Source organism: Chiloscyllium punctatum, chromosome 5 (assembly GCF_047496795.1).
Source record: "Chiloscyllium punctatum isolate Juve2018m chromosome 5, sChiPun1.3, whole genome shotgun sequence".
NCBI classification, from domain to species: Eukaryota; Metazoa; Chordata; class Chondrichthyes; order Orectolobiformes; family Hemiscylliidae; genus Chiloscyllium; species Chiloscyllium punctatum.
Genome location: NC_092743.1, coordinates 114,653,489 through 114,675,384, shown reverse-complemented (window position 1 = coordinate 114,675,384; position 21,896 = coordinate 114,653,489). Strand labels below are relative to the sequence as shown.

At 42.1% G+C, this 21,896-nt stretch overlaps 1 protein-coding gene across 4 annotated transcripts in view; it reads right to left on the bottom strand.

Moving 5' to 3' along the window:
• LOC140477367 (upstream-binding protein 1-like) overlaps positions 1 to 21,896 on the bottom strand; it is an 84,936-nt gene that overhangs the window by 41,253 nt on the left and 21,787 nt on the right. For all 4 annotated transcript variants that reach the window (XM_072571151.1, XM_072571149.1, XM_072571152.1 and 1 more), the window contains exons 3-4: positions 20,963 to 21,039; positions 20,126 to 20,231 (exon numbers count right to left, since the gene is read on the bottom strand). In XM_072571151.1, the coding sequence (XP_072427252.1) occupies positions 20,126 to 20,231; positions 20,963 to 21,039 (183 nt within the window). The remainder of the gene's footprint in view (positions 1 to 20,125; positions 20,232 to 20,962; positions 21,040 to 21,896) is intronic.

The window sequence follows — 21,896 nt, the reverse complement described above, 5'->3', positions numbered from 1 at the left end:
GTCAGCTGGTCAGATGTTGTACTGATTAAAAAGAGAACAGGTGTTGGCCAGCCAACCAGAGAATACTGAAAGGAAAACAGATAACAAAGTGAACTGACCCTGACTGGGTTTTGGGTAAGGTGCAGTTTTGTCTTAAAAGCTTCCAGATTGGGTGTTTTTGTTTTTGACTTTGCTCTTTCATTATTCTCCAGTTCTCGACTTGCTACAAGTTTGGAGAAAATAATCCCAGCCTGTAAGAAGCAAGTCAGTCTCCAGAGTCTGCAGAAGCTATTTGCATTGGTCTATGTCATTGCAATTTAAGATATATAGTCAGACTTTAACAGTTCGGAAACCAGCTCTTCCATGGCAATCAGATATCCTCAAGTAATCTAGTCCCATTTGCTAGTATTTGGCCCATATTTCTCCAAAACTTTCCTATTTATATACCCATCCAGATGCCTTTTAAATATTGTTATTGTACCAGCCTTTTACACACACACACACACACACACACACACACACACACCACCTTCTGTGAGAAAAGTTATCCCTCGGGTCTCTTAAATCTTTCTCCTCTCACCTTAAACCTATGCCCTCTAGTTTTGGACACCCCTACCTTGGGAAAAATACTTTGGCTATTCATTCTATCCATGCCCCTCATGATTTTCTAAAACTCTAAAAAAAGGTCATCCTTAGACTGCGACATTCCAGGGAAAATAGCCCAGCATATTCAGCCTCTCCCTATAGCTCAAACATTCAAATCCCAACCATATCTTTTAAAATCTTTTCCGAACCCTTTCGAGTTTTACAACATCCTTCCGACAGCAAGGAGACCATAATTGAACACAGTATTCCAAAAGTGGCCTAACCAATGTCCTGTACACCCACAACTCTTGCACTCAATGCACTGACTAATAAAGGTAAGCATACTAAACGCATTCTTCACTACCTTGATACCTGCAACTCCACTTTCAAGGAACTATGAACCTATCCCCCAAGGGCTCTTTGTTCAGTAACACTCCCCAGGACCTGACCATTAAGTATATAAGTCCTGCCCTGATTAGCCTTACCAAAATGCAACTCCTCACATTTACCTCAACAAAACTTTATCTGCTACTCCTCAACCCACTGGCCCATCGCATTGTGGTCCCGTTGTACTCATAACTTTCTTCGCTATCCACTGCACCATCTATTTGATGTCATCTGCAACTTATTAACCATTCCTCTGATATTCACATCCAAAATCATTTATATAAAAATGAAGAAAAGTACTGGACCCAGCACCGATCCTTGTGGCACACCACTCTACTCTGGCCTCCGTTCCAAAAACCCTCCACACCATCCTCTGTCCCCTACCTTCAATTGGCTAGCTCCTCTGAATTCCAGGCGATTCAACCTTGCTAACCAGACTATCATGCAGAACCTTATTGAATGCCTTGCTGACGTCCAGATAGGCATCATTCACTGCTGTCTTTAATCATCTTTGTCACTTCTTCAAAAATCAAACTCAGTCTCGTCCGTGGGACATGATACCCTATAAAGCCATGTTGACTATCCCTAATCAATCCTCGTTTTTCCAAATGTATTCAAATTCTGTCGCTCAATCCCCTCCAAAAACTTACCAACCATTGACGTCGGGCTCACCAGTCTACTGTTTCCTGGCTTTTCCTAAATCTTTCTTAAATAATAGCACCACCACTTTCAGCCAACATCCAGTCTTCCAGTACCTCACCCATGGCTACTGGTGACACAAATATCTTAGCAAGGAGAACAGCAATCACTTCCTTAGCTTTCCACAGAGTTCTAGGGTACACCTGATCAGGTCTTGGGGATTTATCCACCATTATGCGTTTTAAGACATCAAGCACTTCCTCCTCTATAACATGGACACTTCACAAATTTATCACTATTTACAACCCATCGTCCATGGATTTCATGACAGCCTGATATTTACTGCTAAAATGGTTATTAAACTGACAAATTACAAATCTTTTACTTTCCTTTTTGAATTTATCCCTTAATTGCATGTGTCTCTGTGTTGGGTTAAGATCATATTTATTAATTAGACTGCTTTAAATTTTAATCAGCATTCTGCTAAAAGTACATTCTTAATAATCAGTTACTAATTTCTGTTTAAATTTATGAGCTTACTGTGCAAGATTTATTATTTATATACTCTAGTTAGGAACAACTGAGCAATTCTGAGGGTCATTGAACGTGAATCCAGTGGTAGTGAGGCTGATTTGATTTGGCTTACTATCTCTATGTTGTAACAATTCTAAGTGGAGATGTTGCCTCATGATTGCATCATGTCAGCAACATTCATAATTCTGCAGTTCCTGAAGCAGTCCATGTCCAAATGCAACAAGACCTGGACAATACCAAGGTTTAGACTGACAAGTGGAAAGCAATATTTTTGGCAATAATACCTCCAATAAAGGAAAGTTGAACTATCAAACATCCAATGACATTGCCACTGAATTTCTCTCAATGGCCTGGAAGTTACCAATAACCAGAAACTGCATTGCATTAGCTCCATCAATACTGTGGATACAAGAGCAGGTTAGAGGTTAGGAATCCTGTAATAAGTAACTCATCACCAACTCCTCAAAATCAGGTGTGACAAAATAGTCTTTCCTGGATGACTGCAGCTCCAATAACAAACCAAGACATTTGACACCATCCAGGACAAAACAGCTGCTTGTTTGGCATCATGTCCACAAATGTTCATTCCTTCCAAAAATGATGCAAATAAAGCATCAATGTGTACCGTCCAAAGGCTGCACTGCAGAAATTCACCAACGCTTCCTAAACTATACCCTCCAACCCACCACAAGTACCATGGATAGCACTTCCTTCACTTACTGGGTGAAAACCTTGAGATTCCCTCCCTCACCACACGGTGAGTGTAACTATACCAAATGGATTGCATTTTGTTCAAGACAGCAGCTTAGCACTGCTTTCTAAAGGACAACTAGGGATAGGCAATAAATGCTGGCTTGGACAGAATTTAGCAGAAATCCAAGATAATAAAATGTAGGTGAGCTGGGATTTGACAAAGGCACAAGGTACAACATTATATCAAACTTCAGCACATTTGAGCCCATGATAGAACACAGAACATAAAGCAGTACAGGCCCTTCGGCCCTCGATGTTGCGCCGACCTGTCATACCAATCTAAGCCCATCTAACCTACACTATTCCTTGTACGTCCATATGCTTGTCCAATGACGACTTAAACGCACTTAAAGTTGGCGAATTTACTACCGTTGCAGGCAAAGCATTCCATATCCTTACTACTCTGATGCTATGGTATGAATTGAGGAGATGCAGGCATTCTTATCCCATTAGCTTTATCTTTCTGCTGCGAGAGAGCGGAATGTCAAATTGTGCTGTATGTTTGAGTGATAAGAATGCCATGGCTAAAAAGCTGGAAGAATGAATGAAGCCAGCATCAATGGGCAAGTAAGGATGACCTTGAGTAGGTTCAACACTGGTCCTGAATGCCATTGCAAATTGCTAGGTGCATTAGACTCAAGGTTAATTTAGGGATTAATATATAATGTGAAATTCTTAGCACTGTATCTCAGTGAAGATTATTCAATCTTCAAGGTTGAGCAGAAATTCAGTTATTTGCTCTTCAATATAGGTAAGAATAACACCTATATCGAATAGAATGGAACAGAAAATTATGAAAACGTCCATTGGATGTTAATGAACATTTCGTGTCATTTATTCATTGATCAAAATCCAGGCTAATGTTTCATTTAAGTAATTCTGATCACAGATGGATCCAGACTAGGAACAACTTCTGAAGTGCTGAAAGTCTTGTTATTATGACAATTATTTTTCTCTTCAAGGCCAACTTGAATTTTGTTTTAGTTTCACCTAACTCTTTTTAAAGAAAGCAAAGCGCACGACTTCATGGTTTGATATGGATACGTTCAGAACATATCAAGGACAGATTTAGAAAACAGTACTATCATGACAGTAAGTCTGTACATCTGAAGTATGTGCTTCACTGTACCAGAAAAATAGATTGATTACAAGATTAACTATGAGAACAGAAAAACGCTTCCAATTTCAACATTAAAAGGATCCACAGAATTATTCAAAACAGAAGATGGCCATCTGACTTATTGTACCCATGCCAACCATTTGATTGCAATCTACAAATAATACCACTCCTATTCTATACCTATAAGCCTGCATTTTTTTTTCCTTACAACTATTTATTGTACTAGAAAGTGTACCCAGATCACAACTTGCTCTGCACAAAAAAAAGTCACCATAGGACATTTTGGCCAATCATCTTAAATTTGAGATCTGGTTACCAATCCTGAACCATTGGAAATACTTGCATCTTTATTTATTCTAACAAAGCAAGTCACAATTTGACCAAATTTACTAAATATCTTCGCACCCTACTGCATTTTACAGAGATAACAAGCTCATAACTGAAGTCCTAATTTCTAGTATTATTTTTATAAATCACTTCTAGCACCCTCACTAAGATCTTGATTACTTTCCTTAAGTACAATATGCAGAACAGAACATAATATTCAAGATGAGACTTAACTAAAATTGTTTTAATAACTGCTGGCCCAATTTTAATGCATTTGTACTTATTCCTCTATCAAAGCCAAGGAACTCTTCAAGTTTTCCTCATAGGCTTTTCAAAACAGTCTTGTCACCTTCAAAGATTTTTGTAAATATAGACCAAGATTTCTGTGTATCCTGCATCTCTTTAAAAATCAAATAGCGCATATTCCACATTTTCATTCTTACCAAAGCATATTAATTGGCCATTCTCTACACTTCAGCTGAGCATCAGCCTATTTTGCTAAAACTTCCTAGAATTTTATTATACTTTCACCAATCATTGCATTTCTAACTTTCAAAATACGAAGATGGATTTCGGAGTTCAGTTAACAGTATGTAATACAGCAAATACCATAACATTGGCTCAGCCCAACATTGTTTCACTTTAATATAACTAGAAGTGAAAACAGAAAATAGCAGTAGGCAATTCTGCCCATCAAGCCTGCTCCACCACTCAAGATAATCACAGCTAGATGGCGGTGACCTAAACAGCAGCACAAGTGTGATGAACTTTTAATCCACCCTATCCGGACTACTGCAACATCCTAGGACTTAGGAAAGGTCGTGGAGTCCCAGGAAACTGTTAAAAATCAACTTAGACAATAGACAATAGATGCAGGAGTAGGCCATTCAGCCCTTCGGGCCTACACCGCCATTCAATATGATCATGGCTGATCATTCCCAATCAGTATCCTGTTCCAGCCTTATCTCCATAACCTTTGATTCCACTATCTTTAAGAGCTCTATCCAACTCTTTCTTAAATGAATCCAGAGACTGGGCCTCCACTGCCCTCTGGGGCAGAGCATTCCACACAGCCACCACTCTCTGGGTGAAGTAGTTTCTCCTCATCTCTGTCCTAAATGGTCTACCCCGTATTTTTAAGTTGTGTCCTCTGGTTCGGCACTCCCCCATCAGCGGAAATATGTTTCCTCCTGCCAGAGAGTGTCCAATCCTTTCATAATCCTATACGTTTCAATCAGATCCCCTCTCAGTCTTCTAAACTCAAGGGTATACAAGCCCAGTCGCTTCAGTCTTTCCATGTAAGGCAATCCTGCCATTCCAGGAATTGACCTCGTGAACCTACGCTGCACTCCCTCAATAGCCAGAATGTCTTTCCTCAAATTTGGAGACCAGAACTGTACACAGTACTCCAGGTGTGGTCTCACCAGGGCCCTGTACAGCTGCAGAAGAACCTCTTTGTTTCTATACTCAATTCCTCTTGTTATGAAGGCCAGCATGCTATTAGCCTTCTTCACGACCTGCTGTACCTGCATGCTTGCCTTCATTGACTGGTGGACAAGAACACCCAGATCTCTCTGAACAGCCCCTTTACCTAATTTGATACCATTGAGGTAGTAATCTGCCTTCCTGTTCTTGCCACCAAAGTGGATAACCAGACATTTATCCACATTAAACTGCATCTGCCATGCATCTGACCACTCACCTAACTTGTCCAGGTCACCCTGTAATCTCCTAACATCCTCATCACATTTCACCCTACCACCCAGCTTTGTATCATCAGCAAATTTGCTAATGTTATTGCTGATACCATCTTCTATATCATTTACATATATTGTAAAAAGCTGCGGTCCCAGCACGGATCCCTGCGGTACCCCACTGGTCACTGCCTGCCATTCCGAAATGGAGCCGTTAATCTCTACCCTTTGTTTCCTATTAGCCAACCAATTCTCTATCCGATCTAGTACTTTGCCCCCAATACGATGCGCCCTAATTTTACTCACTAACCTCTTGTGTGGGACTTTATCAAAAGCATTCTGAAAGTCCAGGTACACTACATCCACTGGATCTCCCTCGTCCATCTTCCGAGTTACATCCTCAAAAAATTCAAGAAGATTAGTCAGCATGATTTCCCCTTCATAAATCCATGCTGACTCTGTCCTATCCTGTTACTATTATCCAGATGTGCCGTAATTTCATCCTTTATAATAGACTCCAGCATCTTTCCCACCACTGAGGTCAGACTAACTGGTCTATAATTTCCTGCTTTCTCCCGCCCACCTTTCTTAAAAAGTGGCACAACATTAGCCGCCCTCCAATCCTCAGGAACCGACCCCGATTCTATTGAACTCTGGAAAATAATCACCAGCGCATCCACGATTTCCCGAGCCACCTCCTTCAGTACCCTGGGATGCAGGCCATCAGGTCCCGGAGACTTATCAACCTTCAGACCTAACAGTCTCTCCAACACCAAATCCTGGCAAATATAAATTCCCTTAAGTTCAGGTCCTTCAGCCACTGTTACCTCAGGGAGATTGCTTGTGTCTTCCCCAGTGAACACAGATCTGAAGTACCCATTTAATTCCTCTGCCATTTCTTCGTTCCCAGTAATATATTCCCCTGTTTCTGTCTTCAAGGGCCCAATTTTTGTCCTAACCATTTTTTTGCCTTGGACATACCTAAACAGGCTTTTACTATCCTCCTTTATATTCTTGGCCAGTTTACCTTCGTACCTCATTTTTTCTCTGCGTATTTCCTTCTTACTAATCCTCTGTTGTTCTTTAAAAGCTTCCCAGTCCTCAGTTTTCCCACTTATCTTCGCTAGGTTATACTTTTTCTCTTTTAACCTTATATGTTTCTTTACTTCCCTCGTCAGCCACGGCCGCCCATGTCTCCTCCTGGGATCTTTCTTCCTTTTAGGAATGAACTGATTCTGCAACTTCTGCATTATACACAGAAATATCCGCCATTGTTCCTCCACGGTCTTCCCTGTTAAGGTATTGCACCATTGAACTTTGGCCAGTTGCTCCCTCATAGCTCCATATTTCCCTTTATTCAACTGAAATATTGTCACTTCCGATTGTACCCACTCCCTCTCAAATTGCAGATTGAAGCTTATTGTATTATGGTCACTACTTCCCAATGGCTCCTTCACTTCGAGGTCACTGACCAATTCTGGTTCGTTACACAATACCAGATCCAGAATCGCCTTATCCCTGGTCGGCTCCAGCACCAGCTGCTCTAAAAATCCATCTCTGAGGCACTCCACAAAGTCTCTTTCTTGAGGCCCGATACCATCCTGATTCTCCCAGTCTACCTGCATGTTAAAATCCCCCATAACAACAGTAGTAACATCTTTGCGACAGGCCAATTTCAGCTCCTGATTCAACTTACATCCGACATCCAGACTACTGTTTGGGGGCCTGTAGATGACTCCCATGAGGGTCTTTTTACCCTTAGTGTTTCGAAGCTCTATCCACACTGACTCTACATCCCCTGACTCTCGGTCCCCCCGCGCAAGGGACTGAATATCCTCCCTTACCAACAAGGCCACCCCACCCCCTCTGCCCGTCAGTCTGTCCTTACGATAGCACGCGTAGCCTTGAATATTCATTTCCCAGGCCCTGTCCCCATGAAGCCACGTCTCCGTTATCCCCACAATATCGTATCTGCCAATTTCCAAAAGAGCCTCAAGCTCATCCACCTTGTATCTAATGCTTTGTGCATTCATATATAGAATTTTTAATTCGTTACTGCTCTCACCCTTCCCCTCAACCCTTATTTCACTCAACTTTACAACATAATGCCTTTTCCAGTTTTCTGCCTCCTTGATACAGTTGTCTTTCTTGACTTCTCTTGTTCTAACTAGCCCTTCAATTTCCTTTTTAAACATCCAGCTTGTCCCCTCCCCCCCGCTACTAAGTTTAAATGTAGCGGTGTTGCAGCAGAAAACCTGCCTGCCAGAATGCTGATCCCTGATCTATTAAGGTTCAAGCTGTCTCTCTTGTAGAATTTATGGTTACCATAAAATATACCCCAGTGATCCAAGAACTTGAAACCTTGCTTCCTGCACCAGTTCCCCAACCACACGTTCAAGTCCATTATCTCCCGGTTTCTGGCCACACTAGCCCGAGGAACTGGAAGCAAACTGGAGATAACCACCTTGGACGTCCTGCTTTTTAGCCTTCTTCCTAGTTCTCCAAAGTCTCGCTGTAGTATGTTCCTCCTCTTCTTCCCGACATCATTTGTGCCGACGTGTACCACCACCTCGGGCTCTTCACCCTCATCCTTGAGGATGTCCTGCACTCTGTCCGCGATGTCTTTCTCTAGCACCAGGAAGGCAACACACCATCCTTAAATCCTGTCTGCTTACCTCAGTTTTTGCCGTCGAGGGATGCCAAAGAAGGGAGGAGGAACGTCCGAGGCCGGGCCTGCAGCATCCTCGGACTCTATTTCTTAATAGGGCCTGGTGAAGGAGCTCACGAAATTTTGCAAGATGTTGGGTAAGCAGATAGAGGAGAAGCTGGCCCCAATCTCTAGTATGCTTCAGAAGCATGATCAGCAGCTGGGAGAGCCAGAGTAAAGGACAGATGAGGTAGAACACAGTCACGGTGGTGGAAGCTGATACTAGTTCCTCCAAGGATAGGATCAAAGTCTTGGAGGTGCAGGTTCGTAATGTGCTTGACCAAGTTGAGGACCTCGAGAACAGGGGCAGAAGAAAAAGAATTTGGGTCATTGGTCTGCCAGAGGGTAAGGAAGGTGAGCGGCATGTGGAATTTGAGGGCTGGTTGCCGAAATTCCTCAAACTTGGAGGATGGAATGAGAGGCTTGAAGATTGAGGGGGCTCACCGGGTCATGGAGGTCAGATCTGGATCAATGTCCTTGTCCTATCTTGGTGCAGTTTCATCATTATAGATATAAGGAGAGAATCATGGAAGCTTCCAGAATCCAGGGGAAGGACCTGAAGGCCCTGGTTTACAAAGGCTCTAAGGTAATGCTCTGCCAGGAGTTCTCAGCAGTGGTGATCCAGAAAAGAAAATCCTATGACAGCGCCAAGAAAAGACTGACGGAGCTTGGGATCCAGTACTCTGAGGTATTCAGCGGTGCTTCAGATCACCTCAGATGGATCTGTACATGTCTTTGACATGTCAGAGAAGGCAAGAGACTTTGTGGACAAATTAATCTGAACAATTTACTATGTATAAATAGTAGTGCTACTTGGGTATATCTCTTGTTTATTTCTCTTAAAAAAAAGATGAAGGCTGGTCAGGGCTTTCTTTTCTTATCTTTTTTATTGGTAATAATCTGGTCGAAACTATGTTTGGAGATGTATACTTTCAATTGCTAAAGTTATACCAAGGATGGGTGGGGTACTTACCCTCTTTTTCAAAATGTATTTATTCACATTACTATTCTATGGTGTATTTTCTTTCTACTCTACTTGCGTTTGTGGTGCAGCTCCAGCTAGACGAGGACGAGGACAAGGACGAATGGTTGGGATGAGTTTTGTAAATTCCTACAGAGGATTATAATGCTGCGGTCTGCACTGAATTCCATGCTCACGCTTACAGCGAAGAAGGAGCTAACTTTCATAAAGAAAAGGTTGTTTGAGGATGGTGACAAGCCAGGCAAATACCTAGTATATCTTGCCAGGAAAAGGAGTGCTCCTCAAGCTATTACATTGATTAGGAAAGGGTCTGGCAACCTAACATGTGATTCCGAAAAGTTTAATGTGCTATTCCAGAGATTTTACTCCGAGTTATACCAATCTGAGGGTTGCGAGGAGGGGCAGGCCAAGATCTGGAGCTCCCGGGCATGACCCCCGAACATGAGTCTTTTCACAATGCCCCCTTATCAGAGCAAGAGGTGCAGGAGGCTGTGAAGCAGCTTCAGAGTGGAAAGACACCCGGTCCTGATGGACTTCCCAGCAAATTCTATACAGATTTATAAACATATCGTCAGTCCCAATGCTCAACATCTTTAATGACTTATACAGTCATGGTCATCTCCTGCCATCCCCGAGAGAGGTTGATATTTTGCTTATTCTGACAAAAAGGGAAAAGGTCCCCGAGGACTGTGCTTCGTACAAGCCCATTTCACTCTTAAAAACTCTAAGACTCTTGTATTAAGGCTGGAGACTGTCTTACCTTCTATTGTTAAAGAGGACTAGCCAGCCTTCATAAAAGGCCGCAGATCCTCCAATAATGTTCAGAAGCTGCTTACCTCTCTCAGCGGAGCAGGTAAGGGCTGTTTGGCAGTGGCTGCTTGAAGGCTCAGTGACGTTTGTTTAACAGTTTAAATTTGAAAGTTTTTTTTTAAAAAAGCGCGGAGCGGACCCGGAAGCTAGTGTAACGCAAGCTTACCTGGGTAGGTTTTTTCCTATAAAAGGTGCGCAGGAGAGGAACCCGAGGCACTACAGGGGTAGTGCCTCCCACCCGCCCTCCTCCTCTAACTTAATAATAAGACCCGCTGTGGTAAGCGGATAAGTGCGGCATTTTGCTTGTTCTATTGTTTAGACCTAGTTATTTTTAAAAAGGTTACTTTTAGAGGGATGGCAGTGAAGGCAGTGCAATGTTCCTCTTGCAACATGTTTGAGGTGCGGGATGCCATGGTCGTCCCTGCTGATTACACTTGCAGGAAGTGCACCCATCTCCAGCTCCTCCAAGACCATATTAGGGAATTGGAGCTGGAGTTGGATGAACTTAGAATCATTCGGGAGGCAGAGGGGGTCATAGATCGGAGCTTTAGGGAAGTAGTAACTCCAAAGATTGCGGACAGATGGGTGACAGTGAGGGGGACTGGGAGGAAGCAGCCAGTGCAGGGACCCCTGCGGTCGTTCCCCTCAAGAACAAGTATACCGTTGTGGGGGGAGAGAGGGGGGGGGGGGGGGGGGGAACAGCTTACCAGGGGTAAGCAATGGGGTTCAGGCCTCTGGCATGGAGCCTGTCCCCGTGGCTCAGAAGGGAAGGGTGGAGAAGAGCAGAGCAATAGTTATTGGGGACTCAATAGTGAGGAGCACAGATAGGCGGTTTTGTGGGGGCGAGAGAGACTCAAGTTTGGTATGTTGCCTCCCAGGTGCAAGGGTACGTGATGTCTCTGATCGTGTTTTCCGGGTCCTTAAGGGGGAGGGGGAGCAGCCCGAAGTCGTGGTCCACATTGGCACCAACGACATAGGTAGGAAGAGGGGTGAGGATGTTAGGCAGGCTTTCAGGGAGCTAGGTTGGAAGCTCAGAGTTAGAACAAACAGAGTTGTTGTTTCTGGTTTGTTACCCGTGCCACGTGATAGAGTGTCCAGGAATAGGGAGAGAGAGAGAGAGAGAGAGAGAGAGAGCAGTTAAATGCATGGCTACAGGGATGGTGCAGAAGGGAGGGATTCCGGTATCTGGATAATTGGGGTTCTTTCTGGGGAAGGTGGGACCTCTTTAAACAGGATGGTCTACACCTGAACCTGAGGGGCACCAGTATCCTTGGAGGGAGGTTTGCTAGTGCTCTTTGGGGAGGGGGGGGGGGTTTAAACTAACTCTGCAGGGGCATGGGAACCTAGACTGTAACTTTAGGGTGCAGGACCTCGAGTGTAGGGAGGTTAGGAACATGGCATCAATCTCAAAGGAGGGTGCCTGTAAACAGGAAAGTGGCTTGAAGTGTGTATACTTCAATGCAAGAAGTATACGAAATAAGGTAGGTTAACTTGCAGCGTGGGTTGGTACCTGGGATTTCGATGTTGTGGCTATTACAGAGACATGGGTAGAACAGGGACAGGATTGGCTGTTGCGGGTTCCAGGGTTTAAATGTTTTAGTAGGGTCAGAGGTGGGGGTAAAAGAGGTGGGGGGGGGGGGGGGGTGGGGTGTGGCATTGCTTGTCAAAGATAGTATTACAGCGGTGGAAAGGACGATGGATGAAGACTCGCCATCTGAGGTAGTTTGGGCTGAGGTTAGAAATAGGAAAGGTGAGGTCACCCTGTTAGGAGTTTTCTACAGGCCTCCTAATAGTCCGAGAGACGTAGAAGAAAGGATTGCGAGGAAGATTCAGGAGAAGAGTGAAAGTAATAGGGTGGTTGTTATGGGGGACTTTAACTTTCCAGATATTGACTGGGAAAGCTATAGCTCGAGTACGTTAGATGGGTCGGTGTTTGTCCAATGTGTGCAGGAGGGTTTCCTGACACAATATGTAGACAGGCCAACAAGAGGTGAGGCCATACTGGATTTGGTTCTGGGTAACAAACCAGGCCAGGTGTTAGAATTGGAGGTAGGTGAGCACTTTGGGGACAGTGACCACAATTCGGTGACTTTTACTCTAGCGATGGAGAGGGATAAATGTGTACTGCAGGGCAAGAGTTATAGCTGGGGGCAGGGAAATTATGATGCGGCGAGGCATGACTTCGGATGCGTGGCTTGGAAAAGTAGGCTTCAAGGGAAGGGCGCAATCGATATGTGGAGCTTGTTCAAGGAGCAACTATTGAATGTCCTTGATAAGTATGTACCTCAGGCAGGGAGGAAAGGGTCATGTGAGGGAGCCGTGGTTTAATAAGGAATTAGAATCCCTTGTTAAAGGGAAGAGGGCAGCCTATGTAAAGATGAGGCTTGAAGGTTCAATTGGGGCGATTGAGAGTTTTAAGGTAGCCAGGAAGGATCTAAAGAGAGAGCTAAGAGCAGCAAGGAGGGGACATGAAAAGTCCTTGGTTGGTAGGATTAGGGAAAACCCAAAGGCTTTCTATAGGTATGTCAGGAATAAAAGAATGACTAGGGTAGGAATAGGTCCAGTCAAGGATAGTAGTGGGAAGTTGCGTGTGGAGGCTGAAGAGATTAGGGAGAAACTGAATGAATACTTTTCGTCAGTATTCACTCAGGAACAGGACATTGTTGCCGATGTGAATATTAAGTCACAATTAATTAGAATGGATGGCGTTGAGGTATGTCGGGAAGAGATGTTGGAAATTCTGGAAAGGGTGAAAATAGATAAGTCCCCTGGGCCTGATGGCATTTATCCTAGGATTCTCTGGGAAGCAAGGGAGGAGATTGCAGAGCCATTGGCCTTGATTTTTATGTCCTCGTTGTCTACAGGAATAGTGCCAGAAGACTGGAGGATTGCAAATGTGGTTCCTTGTTCAAGAAGGGGAGTAGGGATAACCCTAGTAACTATAGGCCAGTGAGTCTCACTTCTGTTGTGGGCAAAGTCTTAGAGACAATTGTAAGGGATAGGATTTATGAACATCTGGATAGGAATAATGTGATCAAGGATAGTCAGCATGGTTTTGTGAAGGGCAGGTCGTGCCTCACAAACCTTATTGAATTCTTTGAGAAGGTGACTAAGGAGGTGGACGAGGGTAAAACGGTAGATGTGGTGTATATGGATTTTAGTAAGGTGTTTGATAAGGTTCCCCATGGTAGGCTACTGCAAAATATACGAAGGTAAGGCATTGAGGGGGAGTTGGAGGTTTGGATTAGGAATTGGCTGGCTGGAAGAAGACAGAGTGTAGGAGTTGATGGTAAAGGCTCATCTTGGAGTGCAGTTGCTAGCGGTATTCCGCAAGGAACTGTTTTGGGACCATTGCTGTTTGTCATTTTTATAAATGACCTGGAGGAGGGGCTAGAAGATTGGGTGAGCAAGTTTGTGGATGATACGAAAGTCGGTGGAGTTGTTGACAGTGAGGAAGGATGTAGCAGGTTACAGCGGGATATAGCTAAGCTGCAGAGCTGGGCAGAAAGGTGGCAAATGGAGTTCAATGTGGGTAAGTGTGAGGTGATTCACTTTGGTAAGAGTAACAAGAAGATGGGGTACTGGGCTAATGGTCAGATACTTGGTAGTGTGGATGAGCAGAGGGATCTTGGTGTCCATGTACACAGATCTCTGAAAGTTGCCACCCAGGTAAATAGTGCGGTGAAGGCGGCATATGGCGTACTGGCTTTTATTGGTAGAGGAATTGAGTTCCGGAGTCCTGAGGTCATGTTGCAGTTGTAGAAGACTCTGGTGCGGCCGCATCTGGAGTATTGTGTGCAGTTTTGGTCGCCATACTACAGGAAGGATGTGGAGGCACTGGAACGGGTGCAGAGGAGGTATACCAGGATGTTGCCTGGTATGGGAGGAAGATCGTATGAGGAAAGGCTGAGGCACTTGGGGCTGTTTTCATTGGAGAAAAGGAGGTGTACAAGATGATTAGGGGTTTAGATAGGGTTGACCATGAGAACCTTTTTTCCACGTATGGAGTCAGCTATTACGAGGGGGCATAGCTTTAAATTAAGGGCTGGTAGGTATAGGACAGATGTTAGAGGTAGATTCTTTACTCAGCGAGTCGTGAGTTCATGGAATGCCCTGCCAGTAGCAGTGGTGGACTCCCCCTCTTTATGGGCATTTAAACGGGCATTGGATAGGCATGTGGAGGATTGTGGGCTAGTGTAGGTTAGGTGGGCTTGGATCGGTGCAACATCGAGGGCCAAAGGGCCTGTACTGCGCTGTATTTTTCTATGTTCTAATATAATTCAAGCATGTCAACAACAGTCAATAAGGGATTGGTAATTTCTCTTGATGCGGAGAAGGCATTTGACCAAGTTGAGTGGCTGTACCTTTTCTATGCTCTGGAGTGGTTTGGCTTGAGCGAAGCCTTTATAAGATGGGTAAAGGTTCTCTACAGAGACCCTCTCGCTGCAGTCATCACCAATGGGGTACCATCAAGCAATTTTAACATTTTTTGGGCAGTCGGCAGGGCTGTCCCCTTTGGCCATTGCTTTTAACATTGGTGATGAAACCATTGACAGAGGCCATTCGTAGGGATCCTAATGTATCAGCTCCGTGTGGGGTCAAAATTTATATAAGAATGCATTGTATGGACATGATGCCCTCATTTTTTTGTCACATCCAGCAGTTTCAGTGCCTCGCCTGATACAATGCATCAGTACATTTGGCACCTTTTCAGAGTAAAAAAGATTAATTTTGCAAAATCAGAGGCTACACCTCTTACAAACGTGCTAGGATTTGAGGGTGAACATGGATTCCCATTTAAAATGGTCTCAGGGAGGTTTTTGAGGATGTAACTGTGAAGATGGACAAGGAAGAAACCCCTGGATGTAGTGTACCTGGACTTTCAGAAAGCCTTTGATAAAGTCCTACATAGGAGGTTAGTGAGCAAAATTAGGGTGCATGGTATTGGGGGCAAAGTACTAACTTGGATTGAAAAATGGTTGGCTGACAGGAAACAGAGTAATGATAAACTGCTCCCTTTCGGAATGGCAGTTGGGTACCGCAGGGATCAGTACTGGGACTGCAGCTTTTTACAATATATATTAATGGTATAGAAGATGGTATTAGCAATAACATTAGCAAATTTGCTGATGATACAAAGCTGGGTGGCAGGGTGAAATGTGAGGAGGATGTTTGGAGATTACAGGGTGACCTGGACGGGTTAGGCGAGTGGACAGATGCATTGCAGATGCAGTTTAACGTAGATAAATGTATGGTTACCCACTTTGGTGGCAAGACCAGGAAGGCAGATTACTACCAAATCAAGTCAAGTTAGGTAATTAGACAGAGGGAACACAATATTGGCAAAACATCTCTTATGCCTATAGTGGGTAAGCTGGGTTTTCAACTGGGGATGATAGATACAGGATTCAAATATTTGGTGGCATCTTGCGTGGACAATTTATTTGAGGAGACACAATGATGCCCTTTGATCAATTAGCAAGAAAATAAGAGCTAACAAGGACCTCCTATTTTTTCCCCCCAAGTTAGGGATTTTATTTTAAAAAACTACACTTTGATCCCTACAAATCCAAAATAGAGGGGGGGGCTCAGTGCTAAGAGTTCACTTTTGGTCAGCACTTTACATCATCAATTGGGGATGCCCCCCTTAGATGAGTTCAATCGACTCTGCAGGGTGCGAGAGCGCAAGCTAGGGGTTGACATCTCCTCAGAGGCATGAGAAGATACTTGAGAAAAAGCAAGAAAGATATCATTGTGCAATAGAACCCATGCTTTACAATTGAAGATTCTCAACAGGGTCCACATGGCTCTGATCGTTTGTCAAAATTTAAACCAGGAATATCTTCAACATGCCCAAAGTGTAAGGTTGGCACAGGTACTCTTAGTCATTGTCTCTGGTCCTGTGGTAAGCTTCAAACATACTGGGGCACTGTGATGGGTGCAATGGAGGGGAGTTTGGGTGTAAAGGGCAGGGGTGGGGAAGAGAAGGACCCTATCTCTCCTCTTCTTGGCCTGCCCAGTGTGTTCCCTGTAGATGCGCATAAGAAGAATTAACTTTTCAACACCCTCACTTTCTGCGCAAGAATTAATATCTTGTTAGATTGGGTATGTGAACATCCCCTGGTCCTGCCGGGTTGGCAGAAGATTGTTTTGGAGCATATCCCCTTGGATTTTCTCAGAAGCATGGTACACCACAAGACAAGACTGAGAATTTCAATAAGACGTGGTGGCCCTTTTTGGAATACCTGGGCACAGATTTGTCTGCCACGTTAATAAGGGCTTTTATATAGCTATAACAATTGTGCTTTACAAGTCCAATATCCAGAGGGTGAACTCCAGGTGTATGAATATGTGAAAACTAATGCTCTCGATATTAGAGAGCGAGTGTTTTGTTTGGCTGAGCTGAGCTATTATTATTTATTAGTTTGTTGTTGGTTATTATTTACTTAATTAGGTAGTTAGTTGGATATTTTTTTTTCCACACATATTTATACATTATTCATGAGGGTAGTTTGGGTTTTTCACTTTTTTTAATGTTCTTTCTTCACATTGTTTTGAATTGTATTGTATTGTTTTGTATTCGTTGCAATATTAAAAAATCTATTTTTCAATACAAATATTTTAAAAATGTGTTCTGACTGAAGAAATTTGTCTTCATCTCAGTCCAAAAAGACTGAGCAAATATCCCAAGATTGAGTTGCCTTGTTCTGGACCATGCACAGACCCCTCCCCCAGGTCAGCAGAAACATTATCTCTGTGTCACAATGTAACTGGGAAGAGAGCTCTGATAATCATTCACCAGCATTCAGCATCACAAACTGCACTAAATCCCTTGTGACCAATTTATCAGACTGACTTCTATTCAGGACAAAAGCAATTCACATTAGTTTACTTCATTAACAGAAAATAACTAAATTAGTGTTACACACAACTTAAATAGCAAAGAAAGGACTCCTAATCCACAACTGTCCACTTTAAACAATACCTCTTTTTTAAAAAAATCAACTAAACTTAAAGCTACAACAGACAAGGATTAATTTCCTAGACATATCTATTTAAATTAGAAGAGGACAACTTGAATTGTCTAGCAAACATTTTTCAAACACACACACAAACAAGACACACAAAAGACAGACAGTCAGTCTGACTCCCATTATGGGTGGAATAAAGAATAGACAGGGAACAAAATTTCAAAGTATCAAAGTTCAGATCACAAGCCTGAGCTAAATTGTCTCAATTCCTTTCTATGCTTAGCACAGATTACATGATTTTTTACATAAAGCAATGGTTGGACTTAACTTTGATAGGCGAACCTAGGTCTTTTCTTATCTGAATTCTTTTCAAGCTTCAAAAAAATTTCCCTTGTTCCTGTGGTCATTCAATGTTTTCAAGTGCCAATTCAAATTAGTCTCATTGCAACTTACAGAATACTGAGTGGCCTAGATAGAATGGATATAGAGATGATATACTCACCAGTAGAAGAGACTAGGATCTGAGGGTATGGACTCAGAGTGAAAGGACAATCCCTTAGAACAGAGATGAGGAATTGCTTCAACCAGCAGGTAGTTAATCTGTGGAACCCAATGCCACAGGGGACCATAGAGGCCAAGTCATCCAGTGTAGTTAAGACAGAGACAGACAGGTCTTGATGAGCAAGGGGATCAAGTCATATAGGGAAAAGGCAGGAGAATGGGTTTGAGAAACATAATAGCCACGATCAAATGGAGGAACAGACTCAATGGGCAAATGGCTTAATTTTGCTCCTATATATCTTGTGGTCGAAGACTGCTGTAGCCACTATTGCACATACTAACTTTTGCCACTAGCTAGAGCCAAATTGAAACAGTATAATATTTTCGTTGTATTTAATACATTGCAATTAATAACTTATTGTGCAAATTCTTTTGCCGAGGAATATAGAGTATTGCACATGGTAAAATATAAAACTTTTGGGGTAAGAAATATTTGAAGGAACCAATTCTGCAATTCAGAAAATACATACCAAGTCCACGTCACAAATATTACATAAAGGTCAGTGGCCCCAATATCAACTCTGAAGGAACACCATTGTACACTTCACTCCAGTCTGAAAAACCATTCAATCACCACTCACTGTTTTTTGACACATGAACTTAAGTCACTTAGTTTGTTGTCACTGTCCCTTTAATCACAAGACTGTCATGTGGTACCTTGTCAAAACCTTTTAACAATCCATATTTAGAACATGAATTGCACTAGGCTAATCAATTCTCTCCATTACTTTGAAGAACTCAAGTTAGTCAAATATTGTGTCTTTAACAAATTTGCACTGACTTTTATTAGTCCATATTTGGCTGAATGCCAATTTAAATTTTCTTCTGGATAATAGTCATAAAATGCTCTGGCATAGCTTTGACTAGCCATAATTGCTGAATTTATGTCTGGCGTTTGTATCAGAGGAAGATTAAACTGTTCGAGCCTCCACTATTTTCACCCTTATTTCCCTGTGCAATTTAAGATGCATCCCATCAACACCAGTTGATTTATCACTTTGAGGACAGCTACCAATTAAGCACATACTTTTTAATCCTATCCACTATAAATTGCTTTCTGCTTTACAGTTACTCTGGCAGCAGCATCTTATCAAAAATGAAAATGCCTATTTCATTGCACCCAGGTGAATTTTATGGTTTCTAACCAGCCCTATTCTTTCTCTGACCATACTTCTACTACTTGCATGATTAGTGAAGACAATCTTTGCAGTATCCATATTCAACTTGCTTTTCCACTATCCATGAACCTTATGTTTATCACAGGTCCCTTTCTCAGTTTTACATTTAGGTCTTTATTCAACTAGGGTAGCAGATCTTCTCAGCCATAGGACTGTGTTTGCTCCACAGCCAAATAAATTACCCAAACCATAACCCTTCTGAACTCACTGATGCTAGCCAATGATGTGGCTTGTTTCTCAAATCACTGTCACACTCAACGATATTCTATATGCCTTTCTTCATTTCTCAGAATTAGACCCAGAACTTTTATTTTCTGGAAATACATGAATCATGCCACTTCTCTTGGGACGCAATTCATAAATCTCTCAGCTCTATCAATCATTTATGTTGTTACTAATCCCAGCCAGGTTCATGACAACAGAACTCCTCACGTAATAACACTGGAATGATGACACCTTTCTAGTGTGCTAATGTGGTGCCCCCCTCCAGTCCTCTTTTTTCACTACTTGGTATATAATGAACCTACAGCAGAACAACAGTTCCTCTTGTATTTGTGAACTCTAGCCAAATAAATCCAAAGGTAGGGTCTTCAAGCACATCATTGTTTTCCAGTTTTGCAAGTTTCTTTGATCAACATAGCCAAAACAACCTTATTTTCTTTCTCCCCACATTTCCTGACTAACTTTTAACTCTATGTTGACTTCCCAAATCTCCCTCCCTTTCAGACAGGTAGGTCTCCATTACTGCCACTATAGCATGTCAATTCGTGCCTAAAAGTTTTATTGTGCCCTGCACACGCTGTAACACATACAACACATAACAAGCCAAACTTTGAAAAGGGAAAAAAAAGGGAAAAAAAACCACAAAAGCAAGACCAGTCTACTGCAGAAAACTTACCTAAATCAAGGAGTCTATCTCCGGGCCGGTTCCATTTCCAACCTTCCAGTTGCTGATGCTCAGTGTATTGTAGTCTACGATCATGGAATACAACTCTCACTATACTCTAGTATTGAAAAGGTAGAAGTCACAATTATCTTCTCTGTTAAAGGGTCAGTGAATCATGGAACTTCTGCCAAACTTGATTGTACTGAAATAAATGTACTATGGGTTGCTAAAAGTACTTTCTTCACCCACTGCTTGCTTTGCCCTAAATTCAATCTTTATTCTTGGCCAAGTTAACTTCTTGTATCAAAAGGTACCAATAGGAATATTATCCTAGGTGGGAGGTAGATTCAAACAGCTAGGATCCCTATGCCAAAATTATCTAGTAACGTTTGCCAACAATGCATCTGTGAAGACATACAGCTTATTATACAAACTATATATATATATATATATTTACACACATGCACCATACACAGCTGTAACACTTTCAATTGTATTTACCTAGCTCTCTTAGCACACTTGAATTCTTGATCTTTATGACACCAGATAGAGATTTTCCCTTTAGAGAAGGAAAATCCATGAAACTTGAAAGTTTTGAAATATACCAACTGTGACAAACAAAACAGTTCACAGAATATCAATATTTTTAAGAATTTAAAAGCTAGCAACTTTCTTTCATTGGCTTTAGTGGAGAATAACTGTTCAAAGGCTTCTCACATATTGGCTAGATTCACACTATACAAAGAAAAACATTCAAACCATTACAATTTAATATATGTCAATGATTTAGTCTTTTATTTGTACTAACAGTAATTTACTAAAACACTTAATTTTAAAAAAGTAACCCACCTTGACCATTTTCCCACTTATTTCTGGTAAATCTCCTATTTTACGATTATCTAGCATTCGGACTTCATAAGATTGACCTGTAGAATTCAAAAAGTTACTTTTTGATATTTAGGTCTCAGTTCAAACCAACTATAAAATGATTTTAAAGACTAATAAAATAGGCCCAGAGGGGCTCAACTGCAAAGTAATGGCCACTGAAGTTTATTTTTTAAATTTAAATCCATTGACATGTTAGATCCTATATTATTGTTTGAATTCTTTGAATAAAGGAACATTAAATTAAAAAGTAGCTGTACCAGGAAGATGGCTCAAACTATAAAAGCAATGCCAACTACCAGTAAAATACAAAAAAACCTGCAAGAATTTATTTTACATATTGACTCATTAGCATGCACCACCTTGAAAGTGGGTACCAGCAAATTAATGAAAACATTGGAATGGCAGAAGAACAGAGCCAGATAGGCACAATGTGCTGAATGGCCTCACTCTGTGCTGTGCTTTTATGAAATCTGAAACAAAAAGCAATGGTGGAATATTCCACTCTAAAGAAAGTTCATTAACCCTACATTTCTCTCTCCAAAGATGATACATGATCTGATACCTGTAATATAATGAAATTAAATCCAAAATTCTATGTTATCTCTTCCTAAATAATCCATTTTCCTGAGCTATCAAAATCTTGTCAAACATCTGGAAAGCCTGAAGGAGTGTAATTGAAGCTTATTCTGCCATTCAGTTAAAGCATGACTGAGCACAACTTCATTTATCCATCAAAGGTCCACACCATTTATTACCCAGAGTCAGTAATTAAGACAAACCCATTTACAAATCACCCAATGCAGGCAAAGTTAGGTGATCAAAATTTTAGTAATAAGGGGGTCAAGGAGGAATAGTGCCAGAGGTGACAAAATGAGCTCACAAGACACACAACAGA